General features: G+C 43.6%; 1 protein-coding gene across 1 annotated transcript in view; it reads right to left on the reverse strand.

The window, feature by feature from the left end:
* SLC3A1 (solute carrier family 3 (amino acid transporter heavy chain), member 1) overlaps positions 1 to 18,857 on the reverse strand; it is a 44,123-nt gene that overhangs the window by 19,356 nt on the left and 5,910 nt on the right. Inside the window, exons 3-6 of the mRNA XM_011936025.1 lie at positions 17,699 to 17,739; positions 15,408 to 15,533; positions 1,746 to 1,865; positions 715 to 839 (exon numbers count right to left, since the gene is read on the reverse strand). Of these exons, the coding sequence (XP_011791415.1) occupies positions 715 to 839; positions 1,746 to 1,865; positions 15,408 to 15,533; positions 17,699 to 17,739 (412 nt within the window). The remainder of the gene's footprint in view (positions 1 to 714; positions 840 to 1,745; positions 1,866 to 15,407; positions 15,534 to 17,698; positions 17,740 to 18,857) is intronic.

Raw genomic sequence — 18,857 nt, forward strand, 5'->3', positions numbered from 1 at the left:
GTGATCCGCCAGCCTCGACCCCCCACAGTGCTGGGATTACAGGCATAAGCCACTGCACCCAGCTGGAGCTGGTTCTGTTTTTTTGGTTCTTATTTTTTTTATTTCTATTTTTTTGAGATGGAGTCTCGCTCTGTTGCCCAGGCTGGAGTGCAGTGGCACAATCTTGACTCACTGCAACCTCTGCCTCCTCTGCCTCCTGCCTCAGCCTCCCAAGTAGCTAGTATTATAGGCTCCCACCACCAGGCCCAGCTAATTTTTGTATTTTAGTAGACAGGGTTTCACCACGTTGGCCAGGATGGTCTCAAACTCCTGACCTCGTGATCCGCCTGCCTTGGCCTCCCACAGTGCTGGGTTTACAGACATGAGCCACTGTGCCCAGCCTGGAGCTGGTTTTTAAAAAAGAAAAAAACAATGGTTCATGGTTAACATTTAGCTAATATAATCTCTTTTTAATTAACCTAATTTTCACAAAACTCCTGTGAAGAAGTAGTGTGATCGATCTGCATCATTTAACAAAAGAGGAAACTGAAAGTCAGCAAAGTAAGCAAACAGGAAAGGAATATGGCAGGCCCCGGTATAACCAAACTGTAATCAATTATAATTATGCAGGCTTGTTACATTATTACTTGAACCTCCAAATACACTTGGTTGTGAGGGATACACTGCAGATCACACACTAAGCCCAGGAAGAATGAGAGCATGTGCCGTGGTCACCTGTATCTGCCGGGCTCCGTGCTGTATTGGTCCATGGTCTGCCGGAAGCTGCGGACAATGTCATGCATTCCCACCTGCGTGGTGGTGAAGTCATGGTACAGCTCCGAGTATTGTGTGACCGTGTCCTTTGAAAACCAGGACGACATGGTTATCATTTCATACATCGCATGCCCACAGCTGGCTCTATGTGAATGTAGACAACCTCTTCAAAGGGCTCAAGCCAAGCGAGACACACACTCAAACATGGTTTTGTGGATGGAGAAGAATACTTCATTTGATGCTCAAGTTGTTAACTTTATAAATCTACTAAGCAATATTTCTCTAATAAACTGTCACCCATTTTAGCAAATAAATTTTACCAAGCAAAACACTGATTACAAAGTCCTCCTGACCATGTAATTGTCAAAATGTTTCAGACACTTTTAAAGACAAAGAAAATGATCTTAGTGGTTATAGAGCTCATTATTACACTTATACTTTATCTGCTCACAAAAATATTAACATCATGCACTTAAATTGGTTTCTTTGCCACCACTATCTTTTCTCCTTACTGTTATGCTTTTCTCAGGGTTTCAGTAAACTTTTCCTGATTTCTATATCTTTGTAGGATTTCTACGTCAATGTCTTATTTTTATGTCTTTCTAGGATGACAATAATCTCCTAGAATCAAAAGATAACATCTCATACAAGCCAAGGCCTCCTCACTTGAACTTATGTCAGATGACAACATTGCAGGAGTAAATGTCCTCTATTTTGTGGCCCTTAGTAGAGGCCACACTGTCCATGTCTTTCAGAACCCTTGTCACTGAAGGACTCCAAGGGATCCCTCACTCTGGAGGGAACCAGTGGAAAAAACATCTTGTGCATATTCATTTGAAACTCTTGCGCATTTCCTAAAGAAATGAATCGAGGTACTTACTAGACACAGGACAAAGCTCATCTTTGTCATTGGTATCTCAGGCTGAGAAAGAAAACACTCTGATGACATTTTCAGAAAAGGCAAAAGAAAAACGTTTAAAATAAAACTTTACCGGGATTTGGGTCTTATTTACTTGGATCTCATCTCTCAGATGCTTTGCTTCTAGGAGAAATTTAACAGCATCAAAGCTAAAACCATCAACACCCTTTGTGAGCCAGAACTGTAAAATTTCCTAAAGACAAAGAAGCAAAATGCTTGGTTACATTAACTACACTTTATTATCACAACATTTAATAAAAGTTTTGACTGTTAACGACTTGGCATCATAAAATAGATATCTACATACAGAACAAGCACAGTATTCACGTATTCACATAGCCTATTTTTTATGTATTTAGCATAACTGTCTTACTATAATGCACTCTCAAGTAACTGCATTTAGTGACTCCCACACCTCCTTCATATTTGAATTCAGAATTACAATTAGTTACATTTGTAATGGATGTTATGAAGATGTTTCCAAAGCTTAGAGAATCCACTAGAAATGGAAGAATGAAACCATAATAAAAGATAGGACTCAGGGTAAACTGGGAAAGTTTCTCATCTCCCTCATGCCCAACTCCTTAACTGTCACTGCAAACTTAAAAGAAAACAACACATTACTCAATAGTTAAATATTTCACTCCTTACTAGGAAAGCTAATGAGAGGTGAAGTCCTTAGGTATTAAAGGATCTCCTGCTAGGAGTAATATGGAAGGAACACAAAACAAAATAGAATCAACCATCAACCGAGTAAATAAGAATAGTGATGATCCTGTGGTAAAACTCAGATACAGGTATTGTCTCGAAGACACTCACATAATAAAAGATGAAATGGGCCGGGTGCGGTGGCTCACACCTGTAATCCCAGAACTCTGGGAGGCTGAGGCAGGCGGATCACCTGAGGTCAGGAGTTTGAGACCAGCCTGGCCAACATGATGAAACCACGTCTCTACTAAAAATACAAAAATTAGCCAGGCACGGTGGCAGGTGCCTGTAATCCCAGCTACTCAGGAGGCTGAGGCAGGAGAATTGCTTGAACCTGGGAGGCAGAAGTTGTGGTGAGCCGAGATTAGGCCATTGCACTCCAGCTGGGCAACAAGGACAAAACTCCTTCTTAAAAAAGATGAAACGTACATTATTCCACTGGCTTTAATTTCACAGATAAATTGATCCCAAGCAAAAATAGTTAAGCCTGAAAATCCAGGTTCTCATACATTGCATTTTATTCTTTGGTAACAGAATTTCTTCCTAAGGTGTGTGCTGGAAATCCAATTACTGTATGAATGCCCCCGGCTCTCTCTCCTCTCCTGCCCTACTCTCCCAACACACCTTGCTAGAGAGAAGGTAGTCATTGCCTGCTCAGCCTCTCCCATGCCTCACCTGCTCCTGAGCACATCACCATGGCCTGCCTGGTTCCCAGGCATTTTTAATGCTGAAGCCAAAGATTAGAGAGATGAAGACTGGTGCAAATAAGTGGTTAGGTCGGGTGCGGTGGCTCACGCCTATGATCCCAGCATTTTGGGAGGCTGAGGTGAGCGGATCACTTGAGGCCAGGAATTTGATACCAGCCTGGCCAACATGGTAAAACCCCGTCTCTACTAAAAACACAAAAATTAGTCTGGCGTGGAGGCATGCACCTGTAGTCCCAGCTACTTGGGAGGGTGAGCATGAGAATTGCTTGAACCTGAAAGTAGGAGGTTGCAGTGAGCCAAGATCATGCCACTGCACTCCAGCCTGGGTGGCAGAAGGAGATCCTGTTTCAAAAAAAAAAAAAAAAAAAAAAAGGGCAGTGGCGGAGGTAGGGGGTGGACAGTGTGGCCAGAGGAGCATAAGTGAGTAGAAAGAGGTAAAGAGAACTAACTCATCATGCTCAGCTTTGTAGCTAACAGGAAAGATCTGGGACTTGTGTGAGGGTGATGGGAAACCTCTGGAGGAATTTTTAAGCAGAAAAGGCTGTGGGCTGACTTACATTTTTTAAAGATCTGATGTGTGAAGAATCAACTGTATAGTATGGCATTTCCTCAAAAGGTTAAACATCAAGTTACCATAAGACCCAGCAATTTCACGCATAGGTATATACCCAAGAGAAATGAAAACTTATGTCCACACAAAAACTTGTTCACAAATACTCATAGCAGCATTATTCATCATAGCCAGAAAGTGGAAGCCACCCCAATGGTCTGTCCATACGACGACTATTTGGCCTTGGAAAGCAGCGATGTGCTGACACGTGCTACGACTTGGACGAACCTTGAAAAGATTTTTCTAGCCAGGTATGATGGCTCACACCTGTAATCTCAGCAATTTAGGAGGCTGAGGTGGGAGGATCGCTTGAGCCCAGGAGTTCTAGACCAGCGGGGCAACGTGACAAAACCCTGTCTCTACAAAAAATGAAAAATTAGCTGGGTGTGGTGGTACCCATCTGTAGGCCTCTGACACAGCACCTGGTACTTAGTGAACCAATTGTAGCATGAAAGAATGACATATTGAGCCTGAATAACCAAACATTACAGAAGTACAGCATGTTCCCTGGCTTCAGGTCTACAGAATAGTTGGGGACATGTGGGACAAGGGATGGTCACCTAATAATGCAGGTCCTCATGAGAGGAGATACCTCTGCCTACAGGGCTGCAAGAGCTTCAAGACATTTCAAAATAATATGGGTGGGCACAACAGGAGAAGGAAGAGCTAGAGCTTGAACTTGACCTAGATGACCTGGTAGGATTTCAAGGGAGGGTGGGAATGGGACAACATGAGCCAAGCATGGAGGCAGAGGCTGGCCTAGCCTGTACTGGGACAGGTGGGAGGACCAGATGACCCTGAAAAGCAGAGGGCCTGAGCCTCAGCTACCCGCCTCAACCCCCCAGCCAGCCCCTCCCAGCGAGGCCTGCTCTAGCACCCGCTCACAAGCTCTGCAAAGGAACAGTGGCTCTCCCTACTTTTCTCTTGGCTCATCTCTTGTTGTACGGAAGGTTTCACAGGAATGAATATATCACTTTCGAGCAAAACCATCAGTAAAGTACTAGAATTAAACAACCAGTTTTCACCTGTGGAGGGGAACAGAGCCACAGATCCCAAATGACAACTATCCTACAGTTCACGCGTGTATTAGAGTTTGTTCTCATGCTGCTAATAGAGACATACCTAAGACTGGGTAATTTGTGAGGTAAAGCTGTTTAATTGACTCACAGTTTCACAGGGCTGGGGAGGCCTCACAATCATGGCAGAAGGAGAATGAGGAGCAAAGTCACATCTTACATGACAGCAAGCAAGAGAGTTTGTGCAGGAGAACTCCCATTTATAAAACCATCAGAACTCACTATCACGAGAACAGGACGGAGGAAACCACGCCCATGATTCAAGTATCTCCACCTGCTCCCTCCCGTGACACCTGGGGATTCTGAGAATTCCAATTCAAGATGAGACTCAGGTGAGGACGCAGCCAAACCATATCAACTTGTTTGACTTGAAGCGTTTCTTCTATCTGCATGTGAATGTGGAAGTTTCAAGTTAAATCAAGGGTCTCAACAGCTAAATGCAAGGGTTAATACTGCTCATGTCAATTCACTTTAAGCTGAGATTTTGAACGGTGAAGCTCGAATCAATTTTTTATACCTAAGAGCAGGTTCTGGGGCGAATAACTCTTATCATGGGCACAAGTGACCCAAATAACCTCCAGTAATCTCTACCCAGTGGAATTTTTCTCTGGGGCATAAAAAACAAATTTGTTCTTACTAATGCCTTTCTCTTTTACCAAATTCATCCATTCAGTAAATATTTGAGCTCCTACTATATACCAGGCACTTAGGCAAGCCCTGGAACTACAACCGCAAGCAAAATACAACAGACACAGCCCTAGGTCTCCCGGATTATTTTAGAATCTCCAGCTAGACAAATAGCAACACAAAAATATTTAAATCACAGCTGAGATAAAGAAGAGAAACATGGTAATACAAGAGGGTAAAACAACAATTCGCCCTGGGGAGGGTTTGCAATGGCTGGCAAGCAGGAAGTGGCAGCCATTCATCAGAGAATGGACTAGAGAAGTCTTGGGGCAAAGCAAGGCACCTCATTTCTAGAACAAGTTTTCAGTGGCTTCAGGGGTGACCTTATTTCTATGAAGCTAACCAAACTTAAGCTTCAAGACCTCTCACTTTCACCCATCTAACTCCCCTTCTTTGCTCATTCTAAATAAATGCCAACTTTTCTGTACTTAATTTTGTGCTCTATTTTAAAAGGCCCTCAATTACTATGAGCTTCAGACCCCACGCAACCCGGGTCCACCCCCAGGTGGTGCTGTTCTTTAAAAGTGTGAACATTGGTTGGGGCAGAGCACGAATAACTGAAGGCATCCAAGCAGCCTCTAACAAAAGTGTGGGAAAACATGAAGCACCATTCTGTGTAAACATCAAGCTTTTGGGCACTGATTTCCTAAAATAAAGCCAGTCCTTTTCTTTACAGAGTCCAGATCTCAGCATTGTGAAATATTGACCTGACATTAAACATGAGAAACTTGTACCCCACAGACGGTTTATGGTCCTGGCATAATCGAAAATATTATCATTGTTTAATGAGACAAAACAGTAAAAGCTTGATGGACATTTTCTGAAAGTCATTTTAAATGCTGATAATTCAGATTATCACCAAGATAATCCAAAGTTTGCTCTTGAAAAATATTTGCTTCATGCTATTTATTCTCTCAACCAGGAGAGAAAAGAGAGCTTCAGATTTTAATTGTTAACCCTCTTTACTCCAGTGAAGGTCTCCCAGGGTTCCAGATGCAAAAATGGGCACAGAGCCTGAGTCGGCTAGGTCTAGTGACCCACGTAGGTGCCGTGGACTCTGGGAACTGGACTGTACACTACGTCCTTGACTCCTGTCTGACTCCCATGACATCACATACGCCTGGTTTTTCCACTGGGAACCTTTTAACTCTTTTCTCTTTAAATGACTCACTGCTCTGAGTGAAAAGAAAGCAAGTCAATATTAAGGAAGCAAGTTAACATATCCAAATGCACAGAACCTCAAGCCAAGCCTTTCCTTTTCAGATGGCTGACATTTGGGGGCCCGTTTACCTTAAAAGCCATGTTTGGGAAAAGCTCTGTCTACTCTTACATGTGATGATAGAGAAGACATCCTCTTTGGTGGCTCATGCCTGTAATCCTAGTACTTTCAGAGACCGAGGTGGGAGCATCACTTCAGCTCGGGAGTTCAAGACCAGCCTGGGCAACAAAGTGAGACCCTGTCTCTACTTAAAAAAAAACAAAAACAAACAGAAGACATCCTCTTGAAAATGTCATCAATCCCAGGTTGTCCATCTCAAGAAGGAATGAGAAAGGATATTTCAGAATACAGGGGAAACTATTCCTCTACTTAGAGACAAGAGAAAGAAAACTGACCCTACTCATGTTCAGAAATCTTGGAAAAATTCTTTGCTAACTCCTCCAGAAGCAGGAAGTAGAGGAAAGATCAAGGACTTCAGAATCTGACCCTCTGGGTACAACCCAGGTCTCTTGCTGTCCAGCTGCATGACATAGGGCATCTGCAAGACCAGCTAAGGCTCAGTGTCTCCATCAATAACACAGTATGGAGGGTTTCTGTATGGAGTAAATACGGTATTGCTGCCAGAGTCAATTGACTTTTCAGTCTTCTTTTTTTTTTTGAGATGGAGTCTCACTGTCACCCAGGCTGGAGTACAGCGGTGTGATCTCAGCTCGGCAACCTTTGCCTCCCAGGTTCAAGCAATTCTCCTGCCTCAGCCTCCTGAGTAGCTGGGATTACAGGTGCCTGTCACTACATCTGGCTAATTTTTATATTTTTAGTAGAGACGGAGTTTCACCATGTTGCCCAGGCTCGTCTCGAACTCCTGACCTCAAGTAATCCACCCACCTCGGCCTCCCAAAGTGTTGAGATTACAGGCATGAGCCACCATGCCCGGACCCCTTTCAGTCTTTATGTTACCCAGTCTCTCTGCATTATTTGACACTGTTGACCAATCTCGTCTTGTAGAAACAGATACCTTAGCTCCGTTACACCCTGCCCCTTGGTTTGCCTCCCTTCTCTGTCTCTTCTGCAGTTTTTTGATGTCAGTGCTCCTTGGGGCTCGATCTTACACCCTCTGGACATTTCACTTCACGATAGTATTTATTTACTTACCAATTTACTGACTATTTAACAAGTACTGTATACAGTAAAAAACACAGCATCCTAAGTGCTTTACAAAGGTTAAACCATTTAATCTTCACGTAACCCCATTAGGTACATACCATCATTGGTCCCCCTTTACCAACGAGGAAACTGCGGCTCAGGAAGATGATGTGCCTTTGACAAGGTCATGGTTGGTAAGTGGTGGCAGCAGAATTGCTGACTTATTTGCTAGGCTGGCTTCCTTTGTTTTTTCTTTTAATTGGAAGCTCTACCAACACCTGGCCCTCATTCGCATGTGAGCAATTTGCTCCAGCTAAGTTGCAGTTGACCCTCTTGCTCACCTTACCCAGCCTACTTCTCTCACCAAACACCTGCCTGAGCTCTGTAGACATCAGCCATGTTAACAAGTCCCAAAGTTTTACCTCTAGACCAGACTTTTCCCTGAGCTCCATGTCCTCATATCTTTTTTTATTCCCCCAAGACTGTGTCTTGCTCTGTTGCCCAGGCTGGAGTGCAGTGGCATGATCTCGGCGCACTGCAACCTCTGCCTCATGGGTTCTAGCAATTCTCCTGCCTCAGCCTCCCGAGTAGCTGGGATTACAGGAGCCCACCACCATGCCCAACTAATTTTTGTATTTTTAGTAGAGATGGGGTTTCACCATGTTGGCCAGACTGGTCTTGAACTCCTGACCACGTGATCCACCCACCTCAGCCTCCCAAAGCGCTGGGATTGCAGGTGTGAGCCACCATGCCCGGCCCAGTGTCCTTATATCTAACCGTCCAAACACTTGGATGTCTCACAGGCAGCTCCAGCTCTCCATACCGAAGATATTTCCCTCTCTCTTCCTGTGTCTCCCATCCCAGAAAATGGTCCTGTCACCCACCCCATATTCAAATCTGAAACCTGGGATTCACAGGGGACTCCTCTCAGAGTCCTGATGATTTCTCAGGACCTCTATGCCTCCATCACTGGCCTAAAGCCACCAGAATTTCTTTCCCGATTACTGCACCATCCTCCTCCCTGGCCCCAAAGCCTCAAAACCTGCCCTACTCAAACCCCTTCTCCAAAACCAGACTGATTTCTCAAAATGAAACAACAACAACAACAAAAACATGTCCATACCTAAGACCTTTTAAACCCATATCCTTACCAGGGCATTCAGTGGTGCTCCTGACCTGGCCCCTGGTGACCTCTCTAGTCTCATCGGGTCACTCCCTGCTCTATATATCACATCCCAGTGACATTGGACAACTCCCAGCACCTCTGATGTGTCATAATCCATGCTTTCCTCTGCTGGAAACACTCCCACCCACGCCTCTTCACTTGGCTCATGCCTGTTCCTCAGGTATTTCACCTCCTCTCCAAATATGTCCAGGTCAGACGCTTGCCCTGTGTATTCCTACCTCCTACTGTCATGACCGCTTGGCACATTTTATTGTAATTGCCTGTTAATTGTCCACCTCCCAGTCCAGAATATAAGCCCCAGGATGGCCACAAGAGGTATCTATCTTACCAGCCCCTACACCCTTAGCACGTGGTCAAGACACACAATACCTATTGTTAAATGAGTGAATTATTGTAATAAAGTGCCTGGCATAGAGGAGGTGCAATAAATGGCACAATTATTATTATCAAGCATACAGCTAGATAATCAAGCAGGTAGTGAGTGAATTGTGTTTTGAATTGAGCTGCTGCCTCCAGCAGTATCATGCTTAGTAGGGAAAGAACAGAGCCTACACCTATGCTCTGGGTTCCTTCTTCAACTGGGTCTCCCTAGCAGTCCCTACCCTGGGGCTCAGCATTCCCATATGGCAGGTCTAGGATCACTCCAAACCCCAGACATGAGGCCAGGCCATCTGGAGTCTCTTCCTTGCCATGCTGCTAACCTGCTGGGTTACTTCACCTCTCTGTGCCTCAGTTTCCTCATTTGTCAAATAAGAAATTTGGAGGACCAGTAAAAACCAAAGTGATTGGAAAAGCATAAAATAGTATACAAATATACAGCCCTGATACCTCAGAGAAGGTTTTCTGACTTCTTCAGGTAAAGCACTCAAGCCCTAAGAGGTTCAGAGCAGAGCCAAGTCCCCTGATAGCCAGTGCAAAGGGGAGGAGAAAGAGACGGAGAGCAGAGGGTGCTCTCTGCTGTATTTCCCCCGCATGCCAGCCTCCCACTGTGCAGATAAAGCAAAATCTGATAGGAGCGGGGAGGAAGTGAGCTCAGGCTCCAGGAGTACAAGTTGGTATGCAAGCAAGTCATTCCAAATGCCTCCTCCACACAAACCCTCTAAGCTGCAAATTATTAACCTGCTTAACTCTACTGCAGAAACAAGCGCTGCTGGGGGTGAGGTGGGGAGGAGGGTGACAGAAGTCTCCTTCATGCCAAAGGTCCCTTTCCAGGAGCAAAGAGGCTTTCCTCTCAGTTTCTCAGCGTTTCTTATTTACTTCTAATAGTAAATCTTCTAAACCAGTCTTGCAAATAAAGTCTAATCTCTCAACCGGAGGCAGTAATGATTCATCACATGAGGGATTTCAGCCAGAGGACCAGTAAATAAGGATCCTATCCACACACTCCAAGGCTTGGGTATCTGGAAGAGCACAGCGGGGTTAGTCAAAAAAATAATTAATGTATTGGCTGGCACATTTTGGCAGAATTTATCACACTTGTCTAAACAGCCCCAGACAATTTATCACTGTTGCCACAAGGAGACTGGAAAAATCCACTGCCTGATAAACCAACTGTAAAACAGCTGGTTTACACTCACATTTATCAATTTATAACTGAAAACCTCCTTGAAAAAACTGTGCAGAAAAAGCGAAGCATGGACAAGGAAACACATACATTGCCTACATGTACAAAGCAGGTGTAGGACTGTGGTTAAGAGCATGAACTCAAGTCCCAGTGTCTGGATTTCAATCCTGCACCATGACTCCCAAGGATGGTGACTTTACCTGTCTAAGCCTCAGTTTTCTTCTCTGTAAAATGATCACAAAACCTCGTAAATTAGGCTTATTCTGAGCACTAATTTATCCAGGTACAGCACTTAGCACATAGAATGTGTGGGGAGAGCGTGAGGCGTGGGGGGTATGCAAAGGAGTTTTGGTGATGAAGAAGAGGAGAGTCCACAGGCTACCAGAGAAGTTTAAAACTAACCCCTAGTTAGTCCGCTGACCATGTTTACACCCCACAACCCCATGAGGACAAGGTGCCCTCACTCATGGTGCTTACTTCTGGAACAGATTCCAAAACAATTCATACAAATTCTGGAATCACCAAACATATATAGTTTAAAAAAAAAATGGCTTAAAACTAAGTAGTCTATAGGAATACATTTAACAAAAGAAGTACAAGACATGTACTCTGAGAACTACAAAACATTGTTGAAAGAAATGAAAGAACATGTAAATAAATGGAAAGACATCTCACCTTCATGGATTGGAAGACTTAATATAAGATGGCTATATTCCCCAGAGTGAACCACAGATTCAATGCAATCCCTATCAAAACCTCAGCAGCCTTATTTGCAAACATTGTCAAGCTGACTCAAAAACTTGTATGGAAATCCAAAGGACTTGGAATAGTCAAACAATATGGAAAAAGAACAAAGTTGTAGGACTCACACTTCGAGATTTCAAAACTTACTACAAAGCGCTGGTAATTCAGACAGTGTGTGGTACTGACATAAGGACAGACAGATAGATGAATGGAACAGAATTGAGAGTCCAGAAATAAACCCATGCATTTGTGGTCAATTGATTTTCAACAAAAGTTGCCAGACAATTCAGTAGGGAAAGAATAGTATTTTTAAACATATATTGCTGGAATAACTGAATAGCCACCTGCAAAAAAAAAAAAAAAAAAAGAAGTTGGACTCCTTACCTTCACACCCTATATAAAAATTAATTAAAAAATGGATCATAGACAACATAAAATGTAAGAGCTAAAGCTACGAAACTGAGAAGAAAACATAGGAGTAAATCTGCATGATCTTGGATTAAGCAACGGTTCTTAGATATGACACTAAAGGCACAAGCAACAAAAGAAAAAAATAAATAAATTGGGCCAGGCGCGGTGGCTTATGCCTGTAATCCCTGCATTTTGGGAGGCCAAGGCGGGTGGATCACCTGAAGTCAACATGATAAAACCCCTGTCTCTACTAAAACCACAAAAAATTAGCTGGGCGTGGTGGCACATGCTATAATGCCAACTACTCAGGAGGCTGAAGCAGGAGAATCGCTTTAACCCAGGAGGCAGAGGTTGCAGTGAGCCAAGATTGCACCACTGCACTCCAGCCTGGGTAACAAGAGCATAACTCTGTCTCAAAAAACAAATAAATAAATAGGACATCATCAAAATTAAAAACTCTTGTGCTTCAAAAAGCACCATCAAGAAAGTAAAAAGACAACCAATAGAATGGGAAAAATTATTTGTAAATCATGTATCAAGAATACATAAAGAGGCCAGGTGCGGTGGCTCATGCCTATAATCCCAGCACTTTGGGAAGCTGAGGCAGGAGGACTGGTTGAGACCACAAGATTCAAGACCAGCCTGGCCAACACGGTGAAACCCCGTCTCTACTAAAAATACAAAAATTAACCAGGTATGGTGATGTGCACCTGTAATCTCAGCTACTTGGGTGGCTGAGGCAGGAGAGTTGCTTGAACCCAGGAGGTGGAGGTTGCAGTGAGCTGAGATCACACCACTGCACTCCAGCCTGGGTAACAGAGTGAGACCCTGTCTCAAAAAAAAAAAAAAAAAAGGAAAATGTAAAGAACTTTTACAACCCAATAATAAAAAGACAACCCTATTTAACAATGGGTAAAGGGCCAGGTGCGGTAGCTCATACCTGTAATCCCAGCATTGTGGGAGGTCAAGGAGGGAGGATTGCTCCATACCAGGAGTTCGAGACCAGCCTGGCCAACATGGAGAAACCCCATCTCTACAAAAAATACAAAAATTAGCTGGGCGTGGTGGCACGTGCCTATAGTCCCGGGTACTCACGAAGCTGAGGTGCAAGAATCACTTGAGCCTGGGAGACTGGGGTTAAAATGAGCCAAGACTGCACCATTGCACTGCAGCCTGGGTGACAGAGCAAAACTCTATCTAAAATAAAATAAAATAATAATGGCAAAGGATTTGAATAGACATTACTACAATGCAGATGTACAAATGAACAACAAGCACCTGAAAAGATTATCAACATCTTTAGCCATTTGGCAAACACAACCAGTGAGATGCCGCTTCATACCCACCAGGGTGACTGTAATAAAAAACACATGCAGTCACAAGTGTTGGTGAGAATGTGGAGAAATTAGAGCCTGTACGCGTGGTTAGTGGAAATGTAAAAAGGTGCAGCTGCTTTGAAAAACAACTTGGTAGTTTCTCAAATAAACATAGATATAGATACCTACCGGGGATACACAGATACAGCATGATTCTGTTGTATAAAGTGTCCAGAATAGGCAAAACCTATCTAACTGAGGCTTAGGTGGGTAAAAAGATAGAAAGTAGATTTGTGGTTTCCAAGGGGTGGGGGAAGAAACGGAGAAGGCCATAAGGAGTGACTGTTGATGGATATGGGGTTTCTTTTTGAGAATATAAAAGTGTTCTGAAATTAGGCCGGGTGCAGTGGCTCATACCTGCAATCCCAGCACTTTGGGAAGCGGAGACAGGTGGACCATCTGAGGCCAGGAGTTTGAGACCAGCCTGGCCAACATGGCAAAACCCTGTCTCTACAAAAATACAAAAATTAGCTGGGCATGGTGGTACATGCCTGTAGTCCCAGCTACTCGAGAGGCTGAGGCAGGGGAATCGCTTGAACCTAAGAGGCACAAATTGCAGTGAGCCAAGATCGTGCCACTATACTCCAGCCTGGGTGACAGAGTGAGACTATCTCAAAAAAAAAAAAAAGGTGATGAAATTGGTAGTGATGGTTGCACAACTCTGTGAAGATACTAAAACCACTAAATTACACACTCAAAAGGGGTGAATTTTATGGTATGTGAATTATATCTCAATTAAACTGTTATTTCAAAATAAAACTAAACTAAACCGAGGGTTCTAGGTGCCCCTAGTGACTCCAACATGACAGCTTACATCCACTCTATCTGGCTGATGTGGTGAGCTGTGGAAAGGCCCACTGCTCCCTGTTCTGTTCGGGTCTCCTCCCCGCCTGCTTGGCTCAGAGGAGTCCCCTACTCACCTAAGTTTCTGCCCACTGTAGCCACAGGAGCAGCAAGAACAAGAACAAGAACATAGCCATTATGTTTTGTGAATTGTGTTGTGAGAACTGATCAGCCCCCACTGCTTACTTCAGCGCCCTAACCCATTTCACTCCAGGATACTGGTAGGGTTGCCAGATAAAATACAAGACACTCAATTACATTTCAATTTCAGGTAATCAATGAATAATTTTTTGGTAGCAGTATGTCTCAAATGTTGTATCATTCCTTTAAAATTTAACTGGATGTCCTGTATTTTTATTTGCCAAATTTGGCAACCCTACACTGTGTCTTCCATGCCATCCCTGAAACACACGAACCACACTCTCACCTCGGGACCTTTGCATTTGTTCTTCTTTCTGCCTGAAATTCTCTTCCCCCAGATAGCCACATGGTTCCCTTCCCACTTCAAGTTTTTGTCCAAACAGCATCTCATCATAAGAAGGCGTCTCCTACACACCTTATATAGAAGAGCCACTTTTACCTGGCACTCCGATGCCCCTTCCCCTTGGCATTCACCACCACCTGACATTTATATATATATATATATATATGTGGCTAATTGCCTGCTTTCCCCTCAGTACATTGGAGACTCCTTGAGGGTAAGGCTTCTTTTATTCACTGCTGCATTCCTAGTGCTTAGGACAGGGCCTGGCACAAAGAAGGCAATATGTTAATATTTACTGAATGAGTACAGAAGTGTTGTGCATGGGTTATCCCATCTATTCTTCCAAACAGCCCTATGAAACAAATACTGCCACCAACTGTGTTTCATAGATGAGACAGCTAAGACATGAAAGTCAAATAACTCACCAAGAGGCCCATTGCAGATGCAGGAGCCAGACCCCAAATGACCCACCTCCCTGCACCAGCTCACTATCATGGGCACTGCACAGCTCACTGTCACTGGCACTGCACAGCTCACTGTCACTGCCACTGCACAGCTGTCACAGGCACTGCAGAGCTCACTGTCACAGACACCGCACAGCTGTCACAGACACTGCACAGCTCACTGTCACAGACACTGCATAGCTTACTGTCACAGGTGGCGGGGCAACTTGGAGCTAGGGTGGCAGGTGTTTCTGCCTCCTTCCATTTAGGGTACTCTAGGTTAGATGAAGGAAGGAGCCACAAACACGTCTGAGAGTCTACATTTGCACCAGACAGCTTAATCCTGGATTTAATTAAGGCTTGATTTTTGCCTACACAATTATTGTGGAATATAAAGTGTTTCAAATAACTATAGAGTATTTCAAATAACTAAAGGCTTGATTTGCCTACACAATTACTGTGCAATATAAAGGGTTTTAAATAACTACCTAAACTTCCATTAATGGAGAAATCTGTGTGGGTATCTATACTCACTTTTATTTCTTCTTGAACATCAGGATTGTGGAAATTTAAATCAGGTTGCTCTTTCATAAACTGGTGAAAATAACATTGGTTTCGCACTTCATCAAAGTGCCAGCTGGAGTTTCCATATACACTTAACTGGCAAACAAAGAAAACAGCACATCAGTTACACGTAATGGTATTGCCAGCAAATAAAGGTCATTGCCCTCCCTGATCCTTTGCAGGCAGAGTATGAAAATCCTGAGAGTTTTCCTTCTATGGACAGCAGCAGGTTAAAGTAACTTCTCCAAATACTCCCCACCCCATTGACCGAATGCCAAACAAACAGGGTTGTAATGTATTTTTATAGTAGAGGCTGTTTGTAACAACTGCAACAGCAAACCAGTGCTCTCAAACCCAAGACAAGGTCAACTTTATGAAGTCATTAATAATGTATTTTCTTGAATCTTCTGTACAGGGTCTGAACTCTTGTTTGTGAAGAGAAGCAAAATGGTAGTCAATTTAGAAGAAAGACACATTCCGCTCGTCTTGGAGCTTGAGTCCAGACAGACTGAATATTTAAATTGTATCCCCAGAAAAGTATTAGAATTAAAATCTCTACCAGTCTCCAAGAATAAAAAGCAACTTCAAGTGTTGGTACTCAGCAATAGTCGACTCTGTCACTGGTCTCCTCTGTCTGGAAATGCTCACATGTATGGCCCTAAGGCGTGACTCTCCCAGCTGCCCTCCCACATCTCTGACCACTCCTTAAGTCAACGCGGTGGGCCCTTGAATGTGAGAGCTTCATGGGGTTCTGTCCTAGGCCTTTTGTCCATTTCATGTTAAACAGAACATCTGGAAAACATTTAAAAACTGAGAGGTTTCACATCAATCTTTTTGAGTTGGAAGACGTAGTCACGCTGGGTCCACATGTCCATGGCAACAACAGGCAGATGCTGAGTAGCAGCTGCTGCCTTTCAAGGACATGCGCCCCTTCCAATTCAACACACAGCCTGCCTGGACACAATCAGGGCAAGAGATTTTTAGTGTACATAACCAATAAAAGATTAGTATCCAGAATACAAAAAGAACTGAAGAAAGCAATTTCAAAGGGATAAATAATCCAAAAGAAAGTAGGGGAAAGAAATCATAAACAGGTGCTTTGCAGAAATAGACACTTAAGTGAATAAATGTAGGAAAAGATGTTCAACATCATTAGGAATTAGATAATTACTGTATTAAGAATTAGACACATTGGCCGGGCGCGGTGGCTCAAGCCTGTAATCCCAGCACTTTGGGAGGCCGAGGTGGGCAGATCACAAGGTCAGGAGTTCAAGACCTGCCTGGACAATATGGTGAAACCCTATCTCCACTAAAGATACAAAAATTACGCGGGCATGGTGATGGGTGCCTGTAGTCCCAGACACTTGGGAGGCTGAGGCAGGAGAATCGCTTGAACTGGGGAGGCGGAGGTTGCAATGAGCCAAGACCACGCCACTGCACTCCAACCTGGGTGACAGAGCAAGACTCCATCTCAAAAAAAGAAAAAAGAAGCCCTTGCAATGTACCCCAAGATGGATTAATGGGAGTGTTTATAGTAACATCGTTCATAAAAAAAAAAAAAAAACGGAAGTAGCCCAACTTCCCATCAACTGAAGAGTGAGTAAGTAAAACATGGATTGTTCACACAGTGAAATATACAACAACAAAAATATATGAGCTACCTGAAGCTACATGAATAAATCGTGAAAAAGTTAGTTACAGAAGACTGTACCTAGGATGATACTTTTCATAAAGTTCAAAATAGAGGAAACTAAAAAATAATTTTTTTAGAGTCAAAGTCTTGCTATATATGGTTATACTACAAGGTTTTTATCCATCATATACATATACATATTTTTGAACATATTAACTATTACATTAGAAAATGCAACCTTGACTATAGTGAACAACTAACAAACCAATGGAAAAACTAGATGACAAAGAAGGCAGCTGTGACCATTCTATAAGCAAGAAATGATATTGTTTGAGTATAGCAGCAATTTTTAAAAGCAGACTGTGGAGCTGGAATGACTAGATCCCATCCCTTAGCCCTGTCATTTATTAGATGAGTAACCTCAGTCTGCCTATCTGCAAAACAGGAATTACACCTGACTCATAGGATTATAGGGTGGATTAACTAAATTAATGAATATAAAACACTTAGCACAGAGCCTGGCACAGAGTAAGTATTTTGTAAATGTTTGCTAATGTCATTGCAATTTCAACAAGTCAGTGAACTGGAGGAAAAGATTAAAGCGGTGAAACTGCCAGGGCTTGCTGACAGCCTGTTCCTCAGGCTGCATGGTGGTACCATTCACTGAACCTGGAGACGAAAGGTAGGGAGAAGATCACACATCACAAAGTCGGCCTGGAAATGTGTCAATTCTGAGTGTCCTTGGGTCAACTAAAAGTTGACGTTTAAATATTTATGGAGAAGGTCCAGAAGAGAGAAGGAGGGACTGGAGGAGGAAGGGATGATCCAGAATAAAGGCAGGAGAGAACACAAACCCCAGCAAGGGGAAGCTCTGGCCTGGGACAGAAGCAGAGCTGCCAGATGAAGTGCAGGATGCCCAGTTACATCTGAATTCAGATCAACAACACATATTGTTGAGTATAAGTATGACTCATGCGGCCAGGCACAGTGGCTTACACCTGTAATCCCGGCCCTTTGGGAGACCGAAGCAGGAGGATCACTTGAGCCCAAGAGTTCAAGACCAGCCTGGACAACATAGTGAAGCCCTGTCTTTACAAAAAATTAAAATACTAGCTGGGCATGGTGGCACACACCTGTGGTCCCAGCTACTTGGGAGGCAGAGCTGGGAGGATTGCTTGAGCCTAGGAGGCAAAGACTGCAGTGAGCCATGATCAAGCCACTGCACTCCAGCCTGGGAGACAGAGCAAGACCCTGTCTCTGAAAAACAAAAATAAAAAAGAAGGTATGGTCCACACTAAAAACTTATTTATGCACTGCTTATCCAAAATTCAGATCTAACTGGGCATTCTGAATTTTTATTTGCTAAATCTGGTCACCCCAGAAAGGAGGGATCTGGCCTCTGTTGTAAAAGGAGTGAGTAGGAAGAGGTTGGGAATGGGGCAGGCAGGCTTGATGGCCTCTGTTTTCTATGCGAAGTCGAGTTTGCTGCTGAGAGTGATCGGGGCAGAGGCCACGATGCGATGTTTGAAAAGAGGGAGGGAAGGAAAGTTGATCAGTTGGAATTAGCAAAATTCCCAAGAAGATTGGATGGCTCAGTTCAGGTGGGGACAATGAAGGTGTGATGTCTCCAGAGACTCAACTACCAGGGTTTAGGCAAAAAGAAAGTAGATAATTGGGTTCATTCATGGCTAGGGTTTGTCAGAGAAGACAAAAAGTCAGAAAGGCAAAGGGGGCCGGGCGCAGTGGCTCACACCTGTAATCCTAGCACTTTGGGAGGCTGAGGTGGG

Source organism: Colobus angolensis, unplaced genomic scaffold (assembly GCF_000951035.1).
Source record: "Colobus angolensis palliatus isolate OR3802 unplaced genomic scaffold, Cang.pa_1.0 Scaffold15, whole genome shotgun sequence".
Lineage (NCBI taxonomy): Eukaryota > Metazoa > Chordata > Mammalia > Primates > Cercopithecidae > Colobus > Colobus angolensis.